The following is a 17338-nucleotide window of genomic DNA, read 5'->3' as shown; positions in this document are numbered from 1 at the left end:
ACATACTAATAACATCAACGCCCAACCAGTTGTACAGGTTTAGTGTTTGGAGTCACGACAAAGTATTTATTTAAAGTAGTCGTAGTTTCAGGACTAGAGTACCCGTTTTCAACGTCACACACAGAGAAACACACCCACACACACACACGCACACCGTCACGCACACACAGATAGAATGAAAATCATATAAAATGAAATAAAATAATAATACAATCAATTGAATGAATAATTAACAACGGCAAAGCCATGTACTTACATTGAGCATTAAACAAATATCTATATTTTTTATTAAATGTTTTTAATACTTTTAAAGTTAGAATTGTAAGTTCTCCCTGTATGACTAAGAGAAGAGCATATTGGTGTTCACAGGGGTGAAACATTTACACGAGTGCAAATGGTTATCATGTAGATATAATTAATAATGTAATGCAAATGTAATTTCGGATTTACAAACGAAGGTCATCCATGAGTTCGTCTTTCATCGTGTATTAACAAACATCGCCACTAGAGGGGAGTAGTGTGTCTAGTTCTTCTGACTGGCTTCAGGGGGCTTTCAATAACTATCGAGCACTGACCTGTCAAGGAACATTAACATTAAAAACATGATCATGATATTAGGAAGGTAAGCAGGCAAAATAAAGTTTGGTCATAAGAATTTTGGATGTCGTTATTTCAGCGGTTCCATTTAAAAGTTGAGTAATAACTGCATATCTAGATTATTTGAATGCCTTGAAATGCAAATAAAAAGCCATTGTAAGAGTACAAAAAGGAACAGTTTCAGATTGTTAAGGCCGCCTCAACAAGGTCACCATGCTGTGAGGCGGACGTCGAGAGACCAAACCATTAAGTCAGTCGTGATCGCCCAGTTTTTAGTGACCTTACCTCCCCTTTTATCTTTCCCTCCAGAGTCATTTAAGTACATTCTCTCTCCCTGTCTTATTTTCTCTCCTTCTTGGTATTCACTCTCAGTTCACTCTCAATTAGTTATATTTTCCTACATCTCTGCCTGGAGCTTTTGAGACTTTCCCAGCAAAAACTCAGATATCTGTGGAGGGGAAAAAGAAAGAGAAAACATCTATTATAAACCTGGAAGAACCATGAAATCACACGTCCCAAGAAGTCTGGTTCCCCCCGGAGAATCGGCTCTGTATCAATCATCGATCAATCATGCAGGTTTGTGTGTGTGTGTGTGTGTGTGTGTGTGTGTGTGTGTGTGTGTGTGTGTGTGTGTGTGTGTGTGTGTGTGTGTGTGTGTGTGTGTGTGTGTGTGTGTGTGTGTGTGTGTGTGTGTGTTCCATCTCCATGGCTGCAGCACAACACACAAATACTAAAGCATATTTATAACCAAGCCCATGTGTCTTAACAGCGGGTTTGCCTACAATGCAAACAAATGTATTGGCATTCATTGTTTTCGCAGACACTTTTATCCACTTCAATTTTTTACAATCTAATTCCATTCAAGGTACACAATCAGTGTGTCTGGCAGACTTCAGGCCCCAGGATTCATAAAACTAAATGAGCGGTATCACAGATAAAATGGCCAGATTTTGACCAAATCGAATGTATGATTGCATCATTAAACAAACAGCCCACCCATGACAGTGACGATGTCTTTTACAAACCTGTGGTTGCCAGTAGTCTGACAGCCTATGCCATCCTGCCAATTTCCAGCTATTTTTAAGTAGAGCTGGGCCTGGTGGTGAGATGGTTCAACCCGCTAACGCGCTAACCACACAGGCAATACGCTAACCACATGGATGATACGCTAACTACACGTAGCCGAACCACCTGCGCAGTACGCTTACCACATGGGTGATAAGCTAACCAATGCACTAACTACACAGGCAATCTGCTAACCAAACGGGCGATTCGCTAACCACACGTAGGCTGACCACATGGGTGATACGCTAACCATTGTGCTAACCACAAGTACGCTAACCACATGGGTGATGATGATACATCTGGTCTCTCTGCCTACTACTGTCCGTAGAGGCAAAAATATCCGTTGTGCGGTCTAAGTATGTCGGTCTAAGTTTAGCGCAGTCTAAGTATATTGGTCTAAGTTCATCTTTATACGTTTTTCGCAATAGGTTTATCGGAATACGTTTATCGGAATGCGTCTATCGGAATCCGTTCATGGGGGCCTTTTCCCCGCCTCACCTCTGCACTCGTATCGGAGGTCGGAGAAGATGACGTGCTCCTGGGAGAAGACGAAGAGCCCCAGCCGGCCCCCGGCCAGCGTGTGGTCGTACACGGGCCCCGAGTCCGCCATGATGTCCCGGCCCTCGTACACCACCACCCTGCAGCAGGGCCCTCCCCACCGTCACTCACGCTCCATGGGTCCCACAGTATTCTGTGTGTGAGTGTGTGTGTGTGTGTGTGTGTTCCTGTGGTTTGTGTTTTTGCTTATCTACTTATATAGTATTTATGTCCTATATTATGTCTGACATACATAATTATGTATGTACACATTATCGGACATACATAAAATAAGGGTGTTTGTTTTTGCGTGTTTGTGTGTGTGTGTGTGTGTGTGTGTGTGTGTGTGTGTATGGCTGCACCTGATGAAACCAGTCTTGGGTCTGTGGATAAGGTGCATGCGGTAGGCCGTGAAGTCTTTCCATCCAATGTTGTTGGGGTCATGCCACAGTGTTTTGACCTACACACACACACACACACACACGCGCGCGTAATTCAATACACAGTTGACTACAGAGGGTTGCTTCAGGTCTCATAGTTCTCGTTGTCTCCGGGGAGCAAAATCTGCTCCACTGGAAACTTCTGCCGGGCTATAAATACACTGAGGCTAGCGCTGGCTTTACACCATCGAGAACACATCTGAAGTGAGGGTAATGAATGTGATTGATCCAGATATATGGACAGTATTTGATGTTATTGAACCAAAGCAATTGATGGAAAAGTAAACGAATACTCAAGCACACGTGCAAACCATGTTGTACTTGAAGATTATTACCATGCGTTAATAATGATTCTCTTATTAGATGGAGTTCCGGTATCGATTATTGATCAAGATCCATGGAGTGGAAGAGCGAGGGATTGGTAGGAGCGCGGACCCCCAAAGTGAGGTCTACCTTCAGGAGACCCAGAGGTACACAGAGACACAGCAGGGAAGGCTGGGCCATATCTCCACACTCTCCTGTTTCGTATCATCATGAAATCAAGACTTTTTTTCCTCCAAAATCTCCTCATTGTGTTTTTGCCCCGAAAAGCTAAATACCCAAATTGGCCTTGAAGCTAAGCGAGTTCTGTGTCCTTCTACCCCATATGGACCCCAGCTTGTCCCCCGGCCTCTCAGAGGTCCTCCCCTCCCCCCTCCCCTCCGCCCTGAGATTCCCTCACACACGCACACCACATGAGGAGCAGGAAATAACAAGGACAAGAATTAATAAAATAACTAAAAACCGAACAAAATAATAATAATAATAAATTGTTGTGAAAAGGGGATGCCAGTTTTTGTGGAGTTCACTGAGAACCTGATCCCCTCCAACCTGAATCACAGCAGAGCTCATGAATACATCTACTGTGTGACGGTGGGGCGGACTGTCCCTTTAAGGAGAACACGCCCCCTAGTGAGCAGAGTGGGGACTGCAATGACTTGTCGCAGTGTGTGCAACAGGCGTCCAATCAGACTCCACCAGGTGAGACTTCGTGTAAACCTTCCCATGATTATCGTGAGATTCACGATATCGGTCCTGCCCCAGTACCTGGTTCCTGGTGTTCCCGGTGTGCCACAGGGCATTGCGGAGGTACTCCCCGGGCCCCATGGTGGAGTTGACCAGCTTGATGGAGACCCCCGCCTCCCCGAAGGCCCGGGACGGCTTGGTCTCCCAGTAGGCCTGGGACACCTGCCCCGGGACGGGGGAACATCCAGAGACATGTAAGGTCATTTCCTACTCTTTATTAGTACATCTGCACAGTGAATCCAGGTCACGGGAAAGAAAACAATCATAGTCTCTGCAGAGCTGGAAAATGGACATACCTGCCCCCGAAATGTCTAGGGCCATTGCCAAAGATACACTGTGCACACCCTGCATGTGTGTGTCTGTGGATGTGTGTGTGCACATGCATATGTTGTGTACACGTGTGTGTGTGTGTGTGTGTGTGTGTGTGTGTGTCTGTTTGGCTGTGTTGTGTGTATAATTTGGTGTGTCTGTGTGGGATTCTGTCGCTGTGAATGCATGTGGACACATGCATATGTTGTGTGCACGTGTGTGTGTGTCTCCTTTTTGGCTGTGTTGTGTTTGTCTGGGTGCGTGTGTGTGCGCATGCCTGTGTGTGTGGTTGCACGTGTTTGTCTGCATGTGTGTGTGTGTGTGCGTGTGTGCGTCCGTGCGTGTGTGTTGTGAACCCCACCTGTTTCCACATGACCACGTAGAAGCGACGGCTGGACTGGTAGGCGAACACGATGCCAGCGTAGTCGTCGTCCCGGTTGGTGTTCACGTAAAACGTGGCGCTGAAGTCCACCGAACTGAACTTGTCGAAACCTGGACACGGAATTTAGGTTCAGGGGGCCGACAGAGGAAAGGAGGGGAACCAGGGGGTCACTGAGCAGTCAGCGTTTACAGCAGAAGGGTCTGCGTTTATGTGAGTCAGAGGAGCCATGCGTGTGATTAGACTGAGGCGTTTGAACCGTCCAGATGTTTTTTCAGAGAGGGCCAAGTCTGAGTCTGTGAAGCCTCTTGTTTTAAGATCAATGTTCTTTTCTGCGATAAGTGTTCCATACGCCGATGCTAGGATAAATAAACGGATTGAACAAACGTATTAACGATGGGTAATGATAGATAAATGTCCAAAAAGCAGAACCCCGCCCCAGTAGAGACGTCTGTGTTTACCCTGGACGTTCTCAGAAGCAAACTGCAGTATTGTCCGCTTGTAAACATTGATTATCATCTCGGTTGGTTTAAGGATTACGATGCTTGCAGCTAGATAAATAGTGAAATGTATCGCAACACAAACTGTATTTACTGACCGTGGGAATTGATTCTCAACCCAACTCTTGCACACACAAGCGCACACAAATGCACACACACACACACACACACACACACACACACACACACACACACACACACACACACACACACACACACACACACACACACACACACACACAGAGACAAACACTCACTCACTCTCACAGACACAAAGACACACACAAAGACACACACACAGACACACACAGACACACACAGACACACACAGACACACATACACACAGGTGTCTCTCACCGATAGCGATGCCGGGGTCGGAGTTGGCAGTCTGCAGCAGCTCGGTGCCCTGGCTGCGGACCACCCAGAGCGGGTCGGACTGCGTGGTGCCGCTGGGGTCCAGCAGAACCACCTGGAAGCGCCTGAAGTCGGTGACCTGGATGTTGCTGTTCTCCGGGCAGGGGTCCAGCGCGTCTGGAACGCTGTCGTTGTCGAAGTCATCGCGGCACGCGTCCCCGCAGCCATCACCTGGAGAGGGGGAGGGAGGGGGAGGGGGGGGGGAGGCGGAGAGAGGGAGGGAGGGAGGGAGAAACAGAAAGAAGGACGGAGACAGAGGAAAAGAGGGAGAGATGGACGGAGAGATGGAGTGAGACGGAGAGAGGGAGAGAGGGTGATTGGAGGAGAGAGGCAGGGGGGAGGGAGGGAGAGAGAGAGGGGGGAGGGAAAGACGGCGAGAGGGAGAGACGGGGAGAGAGAGAACATAGAGCGAGCGGGAGAGAGAGGGACAGATAGATGAAGGGAGTTAAATGGAACCAGGCGTCCTCCACAGAAATCATCACTAATCCTCTTAATCCTCTCCAATTTACTCCCAAACAGCTGGGAGTAAATTGCAGAACATTCCTTGAAGCGTCTGTTTTGTCTTGTAAATGAAACACGAGTTCTTCAGTGCGCCCAGCGGGATATGTTTTAGAGAAAAAGATCTAACGGCTAGGGCGATCAACTCCCAGCTGAAAGCTCTCAGCTTCGATCCCTGATGTTCCAATCTCCCAGACGAGGTACCCTTGAGCAAGAATCCTAACCCCTACCTACTCCTTCACAACATATATCTGAATTCACTGTGAGTTGCTTTGGATAAAGACGTATTCTAGACGATTAAATCACTAACTGCAGTGAAATAATTGCAAAATGCTTTGAGTATAACTGAGTACAAACAAATATGTACGTATGTCAACATTCAGATCATGTATCACAGCCACATGTGACTTCGTCTGACCCATTTGCATTTTGATTCGGTGATGCAACCAGCCAATCGGTTAAAACGATCTCCGCCTTTCGACTCGTTTCCAGCCAATAGTAGCTCAAGAAGGTTCTGAACCACAAAAGAGTCAACAGAGAGACCGTCGAGGACTTGTGATTGTCCTGAGTCTGCGACGGAAGTCTCAAACAGTTTAGGGAAGGCCAATCACAAGCCAGTAACGGTTCTGAACAACAACAACAGCGTCACCAGAGAGGCCGTAGCTCGATGCTACACGCGACCTCGTGCCATCGCCTCCTGTTGTGCGTCCGTACCGTCAGAGTCCAGCTGGTCGCGGTTGGGGACCAGCCGGCAGTTGTCGCGGTCGTCAGGGATACCGTCGTTGTCGTCGTCGTGGTCACAGGCGTCGCCGCGGCCGTCGCGATCGTGGTCGGCCTGGTTGCTGTTGGCGACGTAGGGACAGTTGTCCAGGGAGTTCTGGTGGCCGTCCTCGTCGATGTCCTCGTTGTCGTCGCACAGGTCCCCGACGAGGTCGCTGTCCGAGTCCATCTGAGGACGCGCGCAACAAGCACACGCACACGCATATAAAAAAATACTCTGAAACACACGCACGCAAGCGCATATACTTATGTGTGCATGCACACACACACACGCATACTCGAACAGACAACGAAGACATGTGTCTTTGTTGTGTGTGTGCGTGCAAGCTACTCGTACACAGACACATACTCACACAACATGAACACAGATACAAAACATTCCCGTAGCCATGCACATATTCAAACAAACAAAGAAAAATGCAGAACCGCACACACACACACACACAATTTGACTAATTTCATCAAAAGCGATATATAGCATCAGAGAAAAGTAATTCAGACATGTAATACAATAGAGATATATGTTACAGTAGAAGTATGTGATACAGTCGAGATATGTGATACAGGGAAATAAGAGAAAGAGGCCCACCTGTCGCGGGTTGTTGAGCAGGGGACAGTTGTCACACTGGTCTCCCACCCCGTCCATATCCGTGTCTCTCTGGTCCGTGTTGTAGACCAGGGGACAGTTGTCCCGGTCGTTCAGCACCTCTGGGGAGAGAGATGGAGATGGAGAGAGAGAAAGAGAGAGAGAGCGAGAGAGTGAGCGTGAGAGTGAGAGAGAGCGAGAGACACTCAGAGAAAGAGAGAGGAAGAGAGAGATAGAGAAAGAGGGAGAGAGATGTAGAATCACCCTTCTACCTCAGCCCTGATGGAGGAGCCACGAGGATCACAACTCATCACAGTCAAGAAGGTCGCAGACCTTTGCATTACGGAGACCTGCAGTCCTCCCTGAGCGGGACCTGTCTCTGCTTAGGTTTGCCTCAACCAATCTCTGATTGGACAGGCGGGTTGGCTAGAACGAATGTCGTGGAGGAGGGTAACCGTCTCCATGTCTCCGTGTCATGGAGGTTACCATCTACATGTCGTCGTGGGTTATAGGGCTGGGCGATTTGGCCTAAAAATAAAATCTCGATTTTTTTTCTAACTAATGGACAATTTACGATTTCAACCTCGATTTTTTTTTCTGTTTTTCTCTAAACAAATTAAAAAGACAAAGGCAAAATTTAAAAACATCTTTTTTTTATTAACACAATAAAAATAAATGAGATTACCAAGTAATCTAGGCCTATGTGAACCAATCAGTTGTTCGAGGATAAAAAATAAAATCAGCACCACTTGGCTGTCATTATTGTGCAAAGATTTTTTTATATCAAACTGAAAAAAAAGATCTTGTAGGGCATCCCTGAAAAACTTGTAAATGCGATCGACTTTCTACAAACCTTACACGGAACAGTTTGTTCTATGTCTGACTGCTTGTACCCGAACCACTTCCATACAACTGAAGTAGCACCCTTTTTATGAATGAGTTCTTCATCTGTGTTCGTGGACATTTTTATGAAACACGGGACGATTGAAACACAGCGATTTCCTCGAAAACCACGGAAGGCTTTCACGTCAAATTCGTCACTACGTTCAGCGCGCAAGACTGACCAACCCCGCGAAATGTCGTGTAATGACGTCCCACCGTTCAAATGTTATCCCCGAAACCTGTTTTCGAGAAAAAATAAAAAAATAAATCGCGATTTTTCGGTTCAGCCATTTCACAAACCGTAGCAAAGTAAAAATGCAAATTAATCGTTTAAACCGAAAAAATCGCCCAGCCCTAGTGGGTTACTGTCTCCATATTGTCGAGGGTTACCGTCTCTGTGGCGTTGAGGTTACCGTCTCCGTGTCGTAGAGGTTACCTTCTCCATGTCATGGAGGTTACCGTCTCCGTGTCGTCGTGGTTAACGTCTGTGTCATGGAGGAGGGTTACCGTCTCCGTGTCGTCGAGGTTACCGCCTCCGTGTTGTCTAAGTTAATGTCACTGTGTCGTCGAGGTCACAATCTCCTTGTCGTCGAGGTTACCATCTCCATGTCCTCCAGATTACCATCTCCGTGTCGTCGAGGTTACCGTCTCCGTAACGTCGAGGTCACCGTCTCCCTGTCGTCTAGGTTACCGTCTCCGTGTCGTCGAGGTTACCGTCTCTGTGTCGTCAAGGTTACCGTCTCCGTGTCATCGTGGTTACCGTCTCCGTCCTTGTCGATGCTGCAGGCGTCCCCCTCCCCGTTGTCGTCCGTGTCCGTCTGCAGCGGGTTGTCGTCGAACGGACAGTTGTCGCAGCGGTCGCCCACGCCGTCCCGGTCCGAGTCGGCCTGGCGGGGGTTGTACACCAGGGGGCAGTTGTCCTACCGGACGGATACACCGATTTATAATAAGAACACGCCTCAGGATACATGTTATGACATCCTCCTCCTCCTCATTATTATCAGCATCATCATCATCTTCATCATCATCATCATCCTCCTCCTCATCACCATCATCCTCATAATTATATTCATCATCCTCCTCCTCCTCATCATTATCAGTATCATCATCATCATCATCATCATCATCCTCCTCCCCTCCTCTTCCTCCTCTTCCTCCTCCTCACCCTCTCATCAACGATGCCGTCGTTGTCGTCGTCAGGGTCACAGGCGTCCCCCACCCCGTCATTGTCCAGGTCCTCCTGTCCCGAGTTGGGAAGCCCGGGGCAGTTGTCCTGTCGTCAAAAAACACTCAGGTTAACCAGTGTCCCATCTCAGATCCACTGCACTGTACAGAAGAACTCCCGGAGGCCGTACACTGAAAAGGGCGGAGATACGCCTTGTTTCCTGTTCCGTTCCAGAGATGTTCTACAGAAGAGGAGGTCGTTAGTGTGACAGGACGAAGCCTTCAGAAGAGGATTTGAGTAAGTGTTCCGACAGTGGCCCGTCTCCACAGGGATGACCTGAAACCTCAACAGATTCTTTATCAAAGAGCGTCGGTTTCATGTTCGGCATGTTTGGACCAATCTTCCCACTGGGAAAAAGGATTCTAGTGTCTGGGTTTGCTGCCAATTACACGCTTCAACATGATTGGTCGAAACAGATACGAAGGGAAACAAAGTGAACCTCCCATTTCCCATCCGTCCTTCGAGTATTAATCGAAAATCTGATTTGCGCCGCCACCCCGTGTCCCAACCAATCACAGGCCTCGGTCCAGGAGGTGTCATACCCTCTGACAGTGGTAGGTGGCGTTCCGTTCGCACGTCAGGCCGTGATTGGGCCAGCCGTCCAGGTCTGAGTCCTCGGCGCACAGGAAGCCGTCTCCGGCGTAGCCCACCACGCAGCGGCAGCGGTACAGCACCTCGGAGGCCAGGCCCAGGTAGCGGCAGAGGGCGTGGGGGTGGCAGGTGTGGGTGTTGTCCTTGCAGGGGTTGTACGGCTCGCATACCTGCGGACGGACGGGCAGACGCACGAGGGAGGGAGGTAGAGGTGTGTGCGTGAGGCTCTGGTTTGAGATCAGGTGTAGACGTTGATCTGTGTTTGTTAATGTGTTTGAATAGAATAGGGGCATCGGAGCTGTGGAATATTGGCCTGTCATGGGATTTCCCATCCTTGAATAAAGTTGCCATGGAAACCATAAAAAAGGCCCTGGAAATGTAATACATGGAGGAAATTTTTTTTTCAGAAATTCAAAGCATGCCGCTCAAAAGAGATGCCTTCCTTGCTGTCACAGGAAAATAGTTTCCGATGCTACACTCCGATGCTACACATCCGATGCTACAACCCCTGTGCATATCCCATTGGGTAGCCTGGAAAAAATCTGGGTCTGAAACTCAAAACTCTCACTACTCGGTTCATTCAGGGCTCTGGGTCCTTCTCTCCTGGCTGTACACTGGCTCTCAGTACCGGGGTCATTCAGGGCTCTTGGTCCTTCTCTCCTGGCAGTACACTGGCACTCACTACTGGGGTCATTCAGGGCTCAGGGTCCCCTCCTCTCCTGGCTGTACACTGGCTCTCAGTACCGGGGTCATTCAGGGCTCTTGGTCCTTCTCTCCTGGCAGGACACTGGGTCCTGGCTTCTGTCACTCACTCTCATGGCTTTAATACCACAGCTATTCGCATGAAACACAACTGCTCTGTTCAGATTGCATCTTGGCACAAGAAGAAATGAAGAAAAATAACAAAATTAAATGAAAACAACTTTCAGGCCCTCGTTTCTAAAATATTAGGGCTCAAACGTTCATTTGCTCTCATGATTCTTGCACTTTATTTGGTTGATTTGTCATTGTTGAATGCACTTATTGTGTGTTGCTTTGGATAAAAGCTTCAGCTAAATAAATGAAATTCAATGTAAAGTATTGTGAAGGGACATAAAGTGCTGTAATGTAATGTCATACCATGTCATTTTATTGAAAGTGAAATGTAATGTGATGTAAAGTAGACTCCTTTCCTGTCCTGTAAAGTAATGTCATTTTATGCAAAGGAATGTAGAGTAATGTAATGTAATATTGCGGTGAAGGCCAACCTGTCTGGTCTCCAGGGCGGCCTGCATGCCCAGGCCGTAGGGCTGACTGCCTCGGTACCAGGGAGGGCAGGGCAGGCAGTAGAACCCGGGGTCGGTGTTCACGCACTCCGTCACACACACGCCCTGCACTTGACACTGTGGGGACACACAGGATCACACGCTGTCACACACACACCCTGCACCTGACACTGTGGGGACACACAGGAACACACACTGTCACACACACTCCCTGCACCTGACACTGTGGGGACACACAGGAACACACGCTGTCACACACACTCCCTGCACCTGACACTGTGGGGACACACCGTCACACGCACTCCCTGCACCTGACACTGTGGGGACACACAGTGGGACACTCTGTCACACACCCTCCCTGCACCTGACACTGTGGGGACACACACCGTTTCACACACTCCCTGCACCTGACACTGTGAGGCCACACAGTGTTACACACATTCCCAGCATCTGACATTGTGAGGACACTCCGTTACACACACTCCCTGCACCTGACACTGTGAGGACACACACACACCTTTACACACACTTGCTGTGAGGACACACAGGGACGCTGCCGTCGGTCTGGTTATGGTTTGCTTGTGTGAGTGTGGGTATAGCATGATTGACAGGTGGAACATCTATTTAAGGCGTGCATATTCCTAAGTTTAGTCACCTCTTCAGAAATGTGTATGTGTGTGTCCCTGTGTAGGTATTTGTGTGTGTGCGGTATTACGTCATGTATTGCGTCATGTGTGTGTGTGTGTGTTACCTCGTCCTCGTCCTCACAGTTGGAGCCGTTGCCATGTAAACCAGGAGGACAGCGGCCACAGTCCCAGGACCCGTCAGCGTGGGACGTGCACTCAACGCCCGGGAAACAGGGACGTAACAACTGGCACATATCTGCACACACACACACACACACACACACACACACACACACACACACACACACACAGACACAGACACAAACACAGTACCACACACGCACAAATACAGATACACACGGACAAACACAGAAAGAAATACACACACACGCACGGACGGACGGACGGAGATGGAAGGAGACAGACAGACAGACAGACAGACAGACAGTTTCTTTTACCTATAACCAGAGGTGGGGGTCGGAGCTTGTGCACACAAACCCATTCGGTCAGTTTAGATTTTTGGCGGTTTCAGCAGTTTAGATTGGAGTATTCGAGTATAACACAAACGTTAGTGCAAATTAACTGATTGTAAGTCACTTTGGATGAAAGCGTCTGCTAAGTGCCCTGAGTGCAGTCCTGTGGATCACTGACCTGCAGGGCAGGCCGTCCGGCTGCACATGGAGTAGTCCACCGCGTCCCCCCAGCACACCCTGCCCCCGTGCTGGGGGGCGGGGCTAGAGCAGTCTCGCACGCGCGTGGTCAGACCCCCGCCACACGACTGAGAGCACGAGGACCACTCCGACCAAGAGGACCAGCCCCCCGCGACTACACACAGCAACACACACACACACACACACAAACAGACAGAGAAGGAGACGCACACACAGCAACACACACACACACACACACACAGAAAAAGACGCACAAACAGCAACACACACACACACAGAGAAAGAGACGCACACACAGAAACACACACACACACACACAGAGAAAGTGACGCACACACAAAGCAACAAACACACACACACAGATACAGACGCAAACACGTGCACGCAGAAACACAGACACACAGATGCACACACCGACACACAGATATACACACACACACACACACGCTCAGACACACACACATAGGAACACACACATACACACACAGATACACAGACAAAAAAACACGCACATGCACACACACTCACAAATAGAAACAGACACAAATTGAGATTTAACAACTCTGTGTTTTTATACAAATGACCATGAAGATAAAAAAATCATAGAATACACACACACACACACACACACACACACACACACACACACACACACACACACACACACACACAACCCCCCCCCCCCCACACACACACACAAACCCACACACATACAGGATGATGCATAGCTCCGTAGTTCTACTGTGGTCTGGATGTCTTCCATCATGTCGATGAGGTGTGTGTGTGTTTGTACAGTGGAACATATGTACTGGTATGTGTTTGAAGTCTGCTCTCTTTATGGGCTCCCAGTCCGCCCATTGAGGGCCGTGTTCGCCTAAAATAACCTCTCTCTCACGGCCCCTGGTGTCTCCAGCGTGCTGTGGGCTTACTGCTCTGGTCAAAAGCTTGTGGAGCCGTCCTTCAGAAGGGCTTTGTTTCTACACCCTGTTATGTGTGTGTGTGTTTGTCTTGTTCCTGTGACCACGGTCAATTCGTTTTTATTGAGAAAAGTCGAATGTCTCAAGAAATACACATAGTGGTTCCTCAACAATGCATGTCTGTGGATGAATGTGAGGTGTGTGCTTTTGCGTGCGTTGCGAGTTCTGAATATGTGTGTGTTTGTGTACATGTTTGTGTATGTGTGTGTCTCTGAAAGTCTGAGCATGGGTTCGTGTTTATGAATCTCTAATTATGTGGGTATGACGTGATTGTTTGCGTGTGTGTTTGTTGTCTGTGTGTAAGTCAGGGTGTGTGTGTGCGAATGAATGTGTGTGTATGAAAATGCGTATGAATGGGGGTGTGTGTTTTTGACTATATGTGTGTGTATGAAAGTGCATATGAATGGGTGTGTGTGTTTCACTATATGTGTGTGTGTGTGTGTGTGTTAAAGTGCATATGAATGGGTGCGTGTGTTTCACTATATGTGTATGTGTGTGTGTGTGTGTGTGTTAAAGTGCATATGAATGGGTGTGTGTGTTTGACTATATGTGTGTGTGTGTGTGTGTGTGTATGAAAGTGCATATTATTGTGTGTGTGTATGAATATGTTTGTGTGTGTGTGTGTGTGTGTGTGTGTGTGTGAAAGTGCGTATGAATGGGTGTGTGTGTGTATGAATATGTTTGTGTGTGTGTGTGTGTGTGTGTGTGTGTGTGTGAAAGTGCGTGTGAATGGGTGTGTGTGTTTGACTAAACGCGTGTGTCTACATGTCCATGTACCCACCCGGACACTGGGGTTTCCCGCACGGCTGCGTCTCCCTGGCGGAGCCCGCACAGCCCCGCCCCCCCCGCTGGGGCCCCGGGTTGTTGCAGAGTCGTACCCGCGTCATGTTCCCCTCCCCGCACGCGGCGGTGCACGTGGACCAGGGCGACCACGTCCCCCAGAGCCCGTCCAGCCGCCCTGCACGCCCGGGGAAACCCCGCCAGTCAAACACAGTTAAGACTCGCTCTGCGCGGCACCGGGGCCCTGGAAAGCCTGGCTGCTCCCCGGGGCCCAGTGCTCTGACGCTAGCACACTGTTTCCAACGGAGGAGGGAGGGGGAGGAGGAGGAGGAGGAGGAGGGAGATGAAGAGGAGAAGGAGGGGGATGGGGTGGAGGAGGAGGAGGAGGATAGAGGGGGAGGAGGAGGGGGAGGAGGAGGAGGGAGATGAGGAGGGAGAAAGGGGGGGATGGGGGGGGAGGAGGAGGGCAATGAGAGGAGAGAGAAGAGGAGGAGGAGGAGGAGGGCGATGAGAGTAGAGAGATGAGGACGAGGAGCGCGATGATGAGGAGGTCGGAGACGATGGATGAGGAGAAGGAGGAAGATGAAGGAGGAGGAGGAGAAGGAGGAGCAGCAACAACATCATCATCAAAACAACACATCCTGAGGCGGTTTCCGTGGCGACGCCGTACCTTTGCGGTCGCACTTGGCCAGCATGCAGCTGCGGGTTTGGACCGAGGGGCCGGCGCAGGACGCTCTGACGTCATCGCAGGACCGCCCCCTCTGCTGGCCGCCGCGGCCGCACGTCACGGAGCACTCGGTCCACTCGGTCCACGGGGACCAGCCGTCCTCTTTGGCTGCACACGCACACACACACACGTACGCACAAACGTACACACACACACGCACCCGCACGCACACACGCACACACACTCATGCACGCACACACGGACACAAATCGACACACGCACAGGAAACCACACTCGTGCACACGCATAGGAGCACAGGCGCGCACACATGCACACGCGTGCGAACACAGACACACACACACACACACACACACACACACACACCCACACACGCGCGCGCACACGCAGACACACGCAGACACACGCACACGCAGAGAGGCAAACACATTCTTAAGCCCAAAGCACACGGAGCACAAACGCTTGATCATTTCTGTAGCGTGACCCAGAAGAGAAGTAGAGGAGAGTTTTAATGGAGCGGCGCGAAGCCCACGCCAGTGCAGCCGGCGGTGGTCCTGCCTGCTCTCACAACAACCCTTACTTCTAACACATCACGCCGAGGCCCTCCCACCGCTACGTGGGCTCTGGGGTTAGACGAAGAGACGCTTAAGGCTTAATTATACTGCTGCGTTGACTAGCGGTCGTGGGATCAACGCACGTCTCCACCTACGGTTCAGACCCTCGTTAGCTACACCCGGTAACGAGCCCCTCGGCTGCTGTCCCTGGCCGAGGTATAAGTCGGGCTCTAGAGCTGACTGTATCGTGACATGCTGTGGAAGTCGCTCACATAGACACACGGGGCAGCACTCTTCCTCCATGAAGGTGGGGGTGGCGCAGTAGGCAGGGGGGCAGGACTTCTGGCGACACACCACCTGTCCACCCTGAGCACGGGTGGGAGGGGGGGGGGGGGGGGGAGAGATGGAAGCAGGTGAGGGACGGACAGGGAGACACGAAGCGTGAGGGACAGGGAGATGAGAGGACAGAGAGGGACAGAACGGTCAAGACTGGGATGGAGAAACAGCCTCAGATCAGTACATTACAAAAATAGATCAATTATTCCACGCCACTGAAAGAATGCTAGGGAGGTGTTCGGTGCTGACGGAAAATGATAAATAGCCCCAATAAAGCAGCGATGCATCACCGGTCTGCTCCAAGGGAGGAGAAGACTGCAGGAATCCACCCTGGCTGCAGGTCGGAAAACAACCCACCCTCCAAAAACAGAGGGTGGTAAATCGTAATGGAATCCTCCCTGGACCCCTGCTGTGCATCGTCGTCCTACAACATTCCTTCACGATGTGCAAGTGAGCTTTCAGGGCTCCAGCAGACCTATTGACAGCAGAACTTCTGGGAGGAGACGGAGAACTTCCACCTTGTTTCCTGTTCGTTACAGAGAAATTCTACCAAAGAGCAAATCTTTCACGCTAACGGTCTTCGACAGTGGCCAGTATACACGCTGTCGATGCAAACACACTTTCTTATCGTTTACGAGTCTGGCTTGTGTTCCTGTTAATAGCCAATGACGTGCTTACAGATCCCCAGCGACACGATTGGTCGAAACAAATACGGAGCGAAATAAAATGAATTCAGCCTGGAACCACGACCCACCTGACAGGAACAGGAAGTACAGCTGTCCAGCTGCCAGTCCTCCCGGTGGTCGTACATCCGTCCGTCTTGCACGCACCACATCTCCCCGTCGCGGTCGCTGTCCGGTAACCGGGCGCCGTCGCGGTCGCTGTCCGGTAACCGGGCGCCGTCGCGGTCGCTGTCCAGTAACCGGGCGCCGTCGCGGTCGCTGTCTGGTAACCGGGCGCCGTCGCGGTCACTGTCCGGTAACCGGGCGCCGTCGCGGTCACTGTCCGGTAACCGGGCGCCGTCGCTGTCTGGTAACCGGGCGCCGTCGCTGTCTGGTAACCGGGCGCCGTCGCGGTCGCTGTCTGGTAACCGGGCGCCGTCGCGGTCACTGTCCGGTAACCGGGCGCCGTCTTGGTCGCTGTCCGGTAACCGGGCGCGGACGCGGTGGCTGTCCGGTAACCGGGCGCGGTTGCGGTGGCTGTCCGGTAACCTGGTGCGGTCGCGGCCGCTGTCCGGTAGCCGGGTGCCGTCTCCCCCATCGCCCTCCCCTCCCCCGTCCCCCTCCTCCCGATCCCCATCTCCCCCTCCCCCCTTGTCCCTGTACCCCACGGCGTTGCCGCCCCGCATGGCATCGCGGTCCGTGGCGTTCCGATCCATCTCCGCCAACGCCAGACGCATCTCCTCGTTCTCGTAGACCTGAGGAAGACGAAGCAGGCGGACGGGGATGAAGGTCAAGTCTGTGGACCACGCTGCCGTCAGGGGTGAGGTATGTGTGTGCGTGTGACTATCTGTGTGTGTGTGTTTGCATGCGCACGCACACGCACACGCAAATATACACACAGACACACACACAC

At 50.7% G+C, this 17338-nt stretch overlaps 1 protein-coding gene across 1 annotated transcript in view; it reads right to left on the bottom strand.

Moving 5' to 3' along the window:
* Positions 1-267: 267 nt before the first annotated feature.
* LOC115531122 (thrombospondin-2) overlaps positions 268-17338 on the bottom strand; it is an 18303-nt gene continuing 1232 nt past the window's right edge. Inside the window, exons 3-20 of the mRNA XM_030340184.1 lie at positions 16518-17180; positions 15700-15793; positions 14859-15023; positions 14190-14366; positions 12412-12585; positions 11886-12016; positions 11117-11251; positions 9821-10039; positions 9219-9326; positions 8814-8973; positions 7175-7293; positions 6520-6754; positions 5251-5478; positions 4375-4505; positions 3726-3866; positions 2562-2659; positions 2161-2300; positions 268-1045 (exon numbers count right to left, since the gene is read on the bottom strand). Of these exons, the coding sequence (XP_030196044.1) occupies positions 1038-1045; positions 2161-2300; positions 2562-2659; positions 3726-3866; positions 4375-4505; positions 5251-5478; positions 6520-6754; positions 7175-7293; positions 8814-8973; positions 9219-9326; positions 9821-10039; positions 11117-11251; positions 11886-12016; positions 12412-12585; positions 14190-14366; positions 14859-15023; positions 15700-15793; positions 16518-17180 (3126 nt within the window). The 3' untranslated portion in view covers positions 268-1037. The remainder of the gene's footprint in view (positions 1046-2160; positions 2301-2561; positions 2660-3725; positions 3867-4374; positions 4506-5250; positions 5479-6519; positions 6755-7174; positions 7294-8813; positions 8974-9218; positions 9327-9820; positions 10040-11116; positions 11252-11885; positions 12017-12411; positions 12586-14189; positions 14367-14858; positions 15024-15699; positions 15794-16517; positions 17181-17338) is intronic.

This window comes from Gadus morhua, chromosome 18 (assembly GCF_902167405.1).
Source record: "Gadus morhua chromosome 18, gadMor3.0, whole genome shotgun sequence".
Taxonomy (NCBI): domain Eukaryota; kingdom Metazoa; phylum Chordata; class Actinopteri; order Gadiformes; family Gadidae; genus Gadus; species Gadus morhua.
Note: the sequence above shows the minus strand (reverse complement) of the source record. Positions and strands in the feature narration are given on the sequence as shown.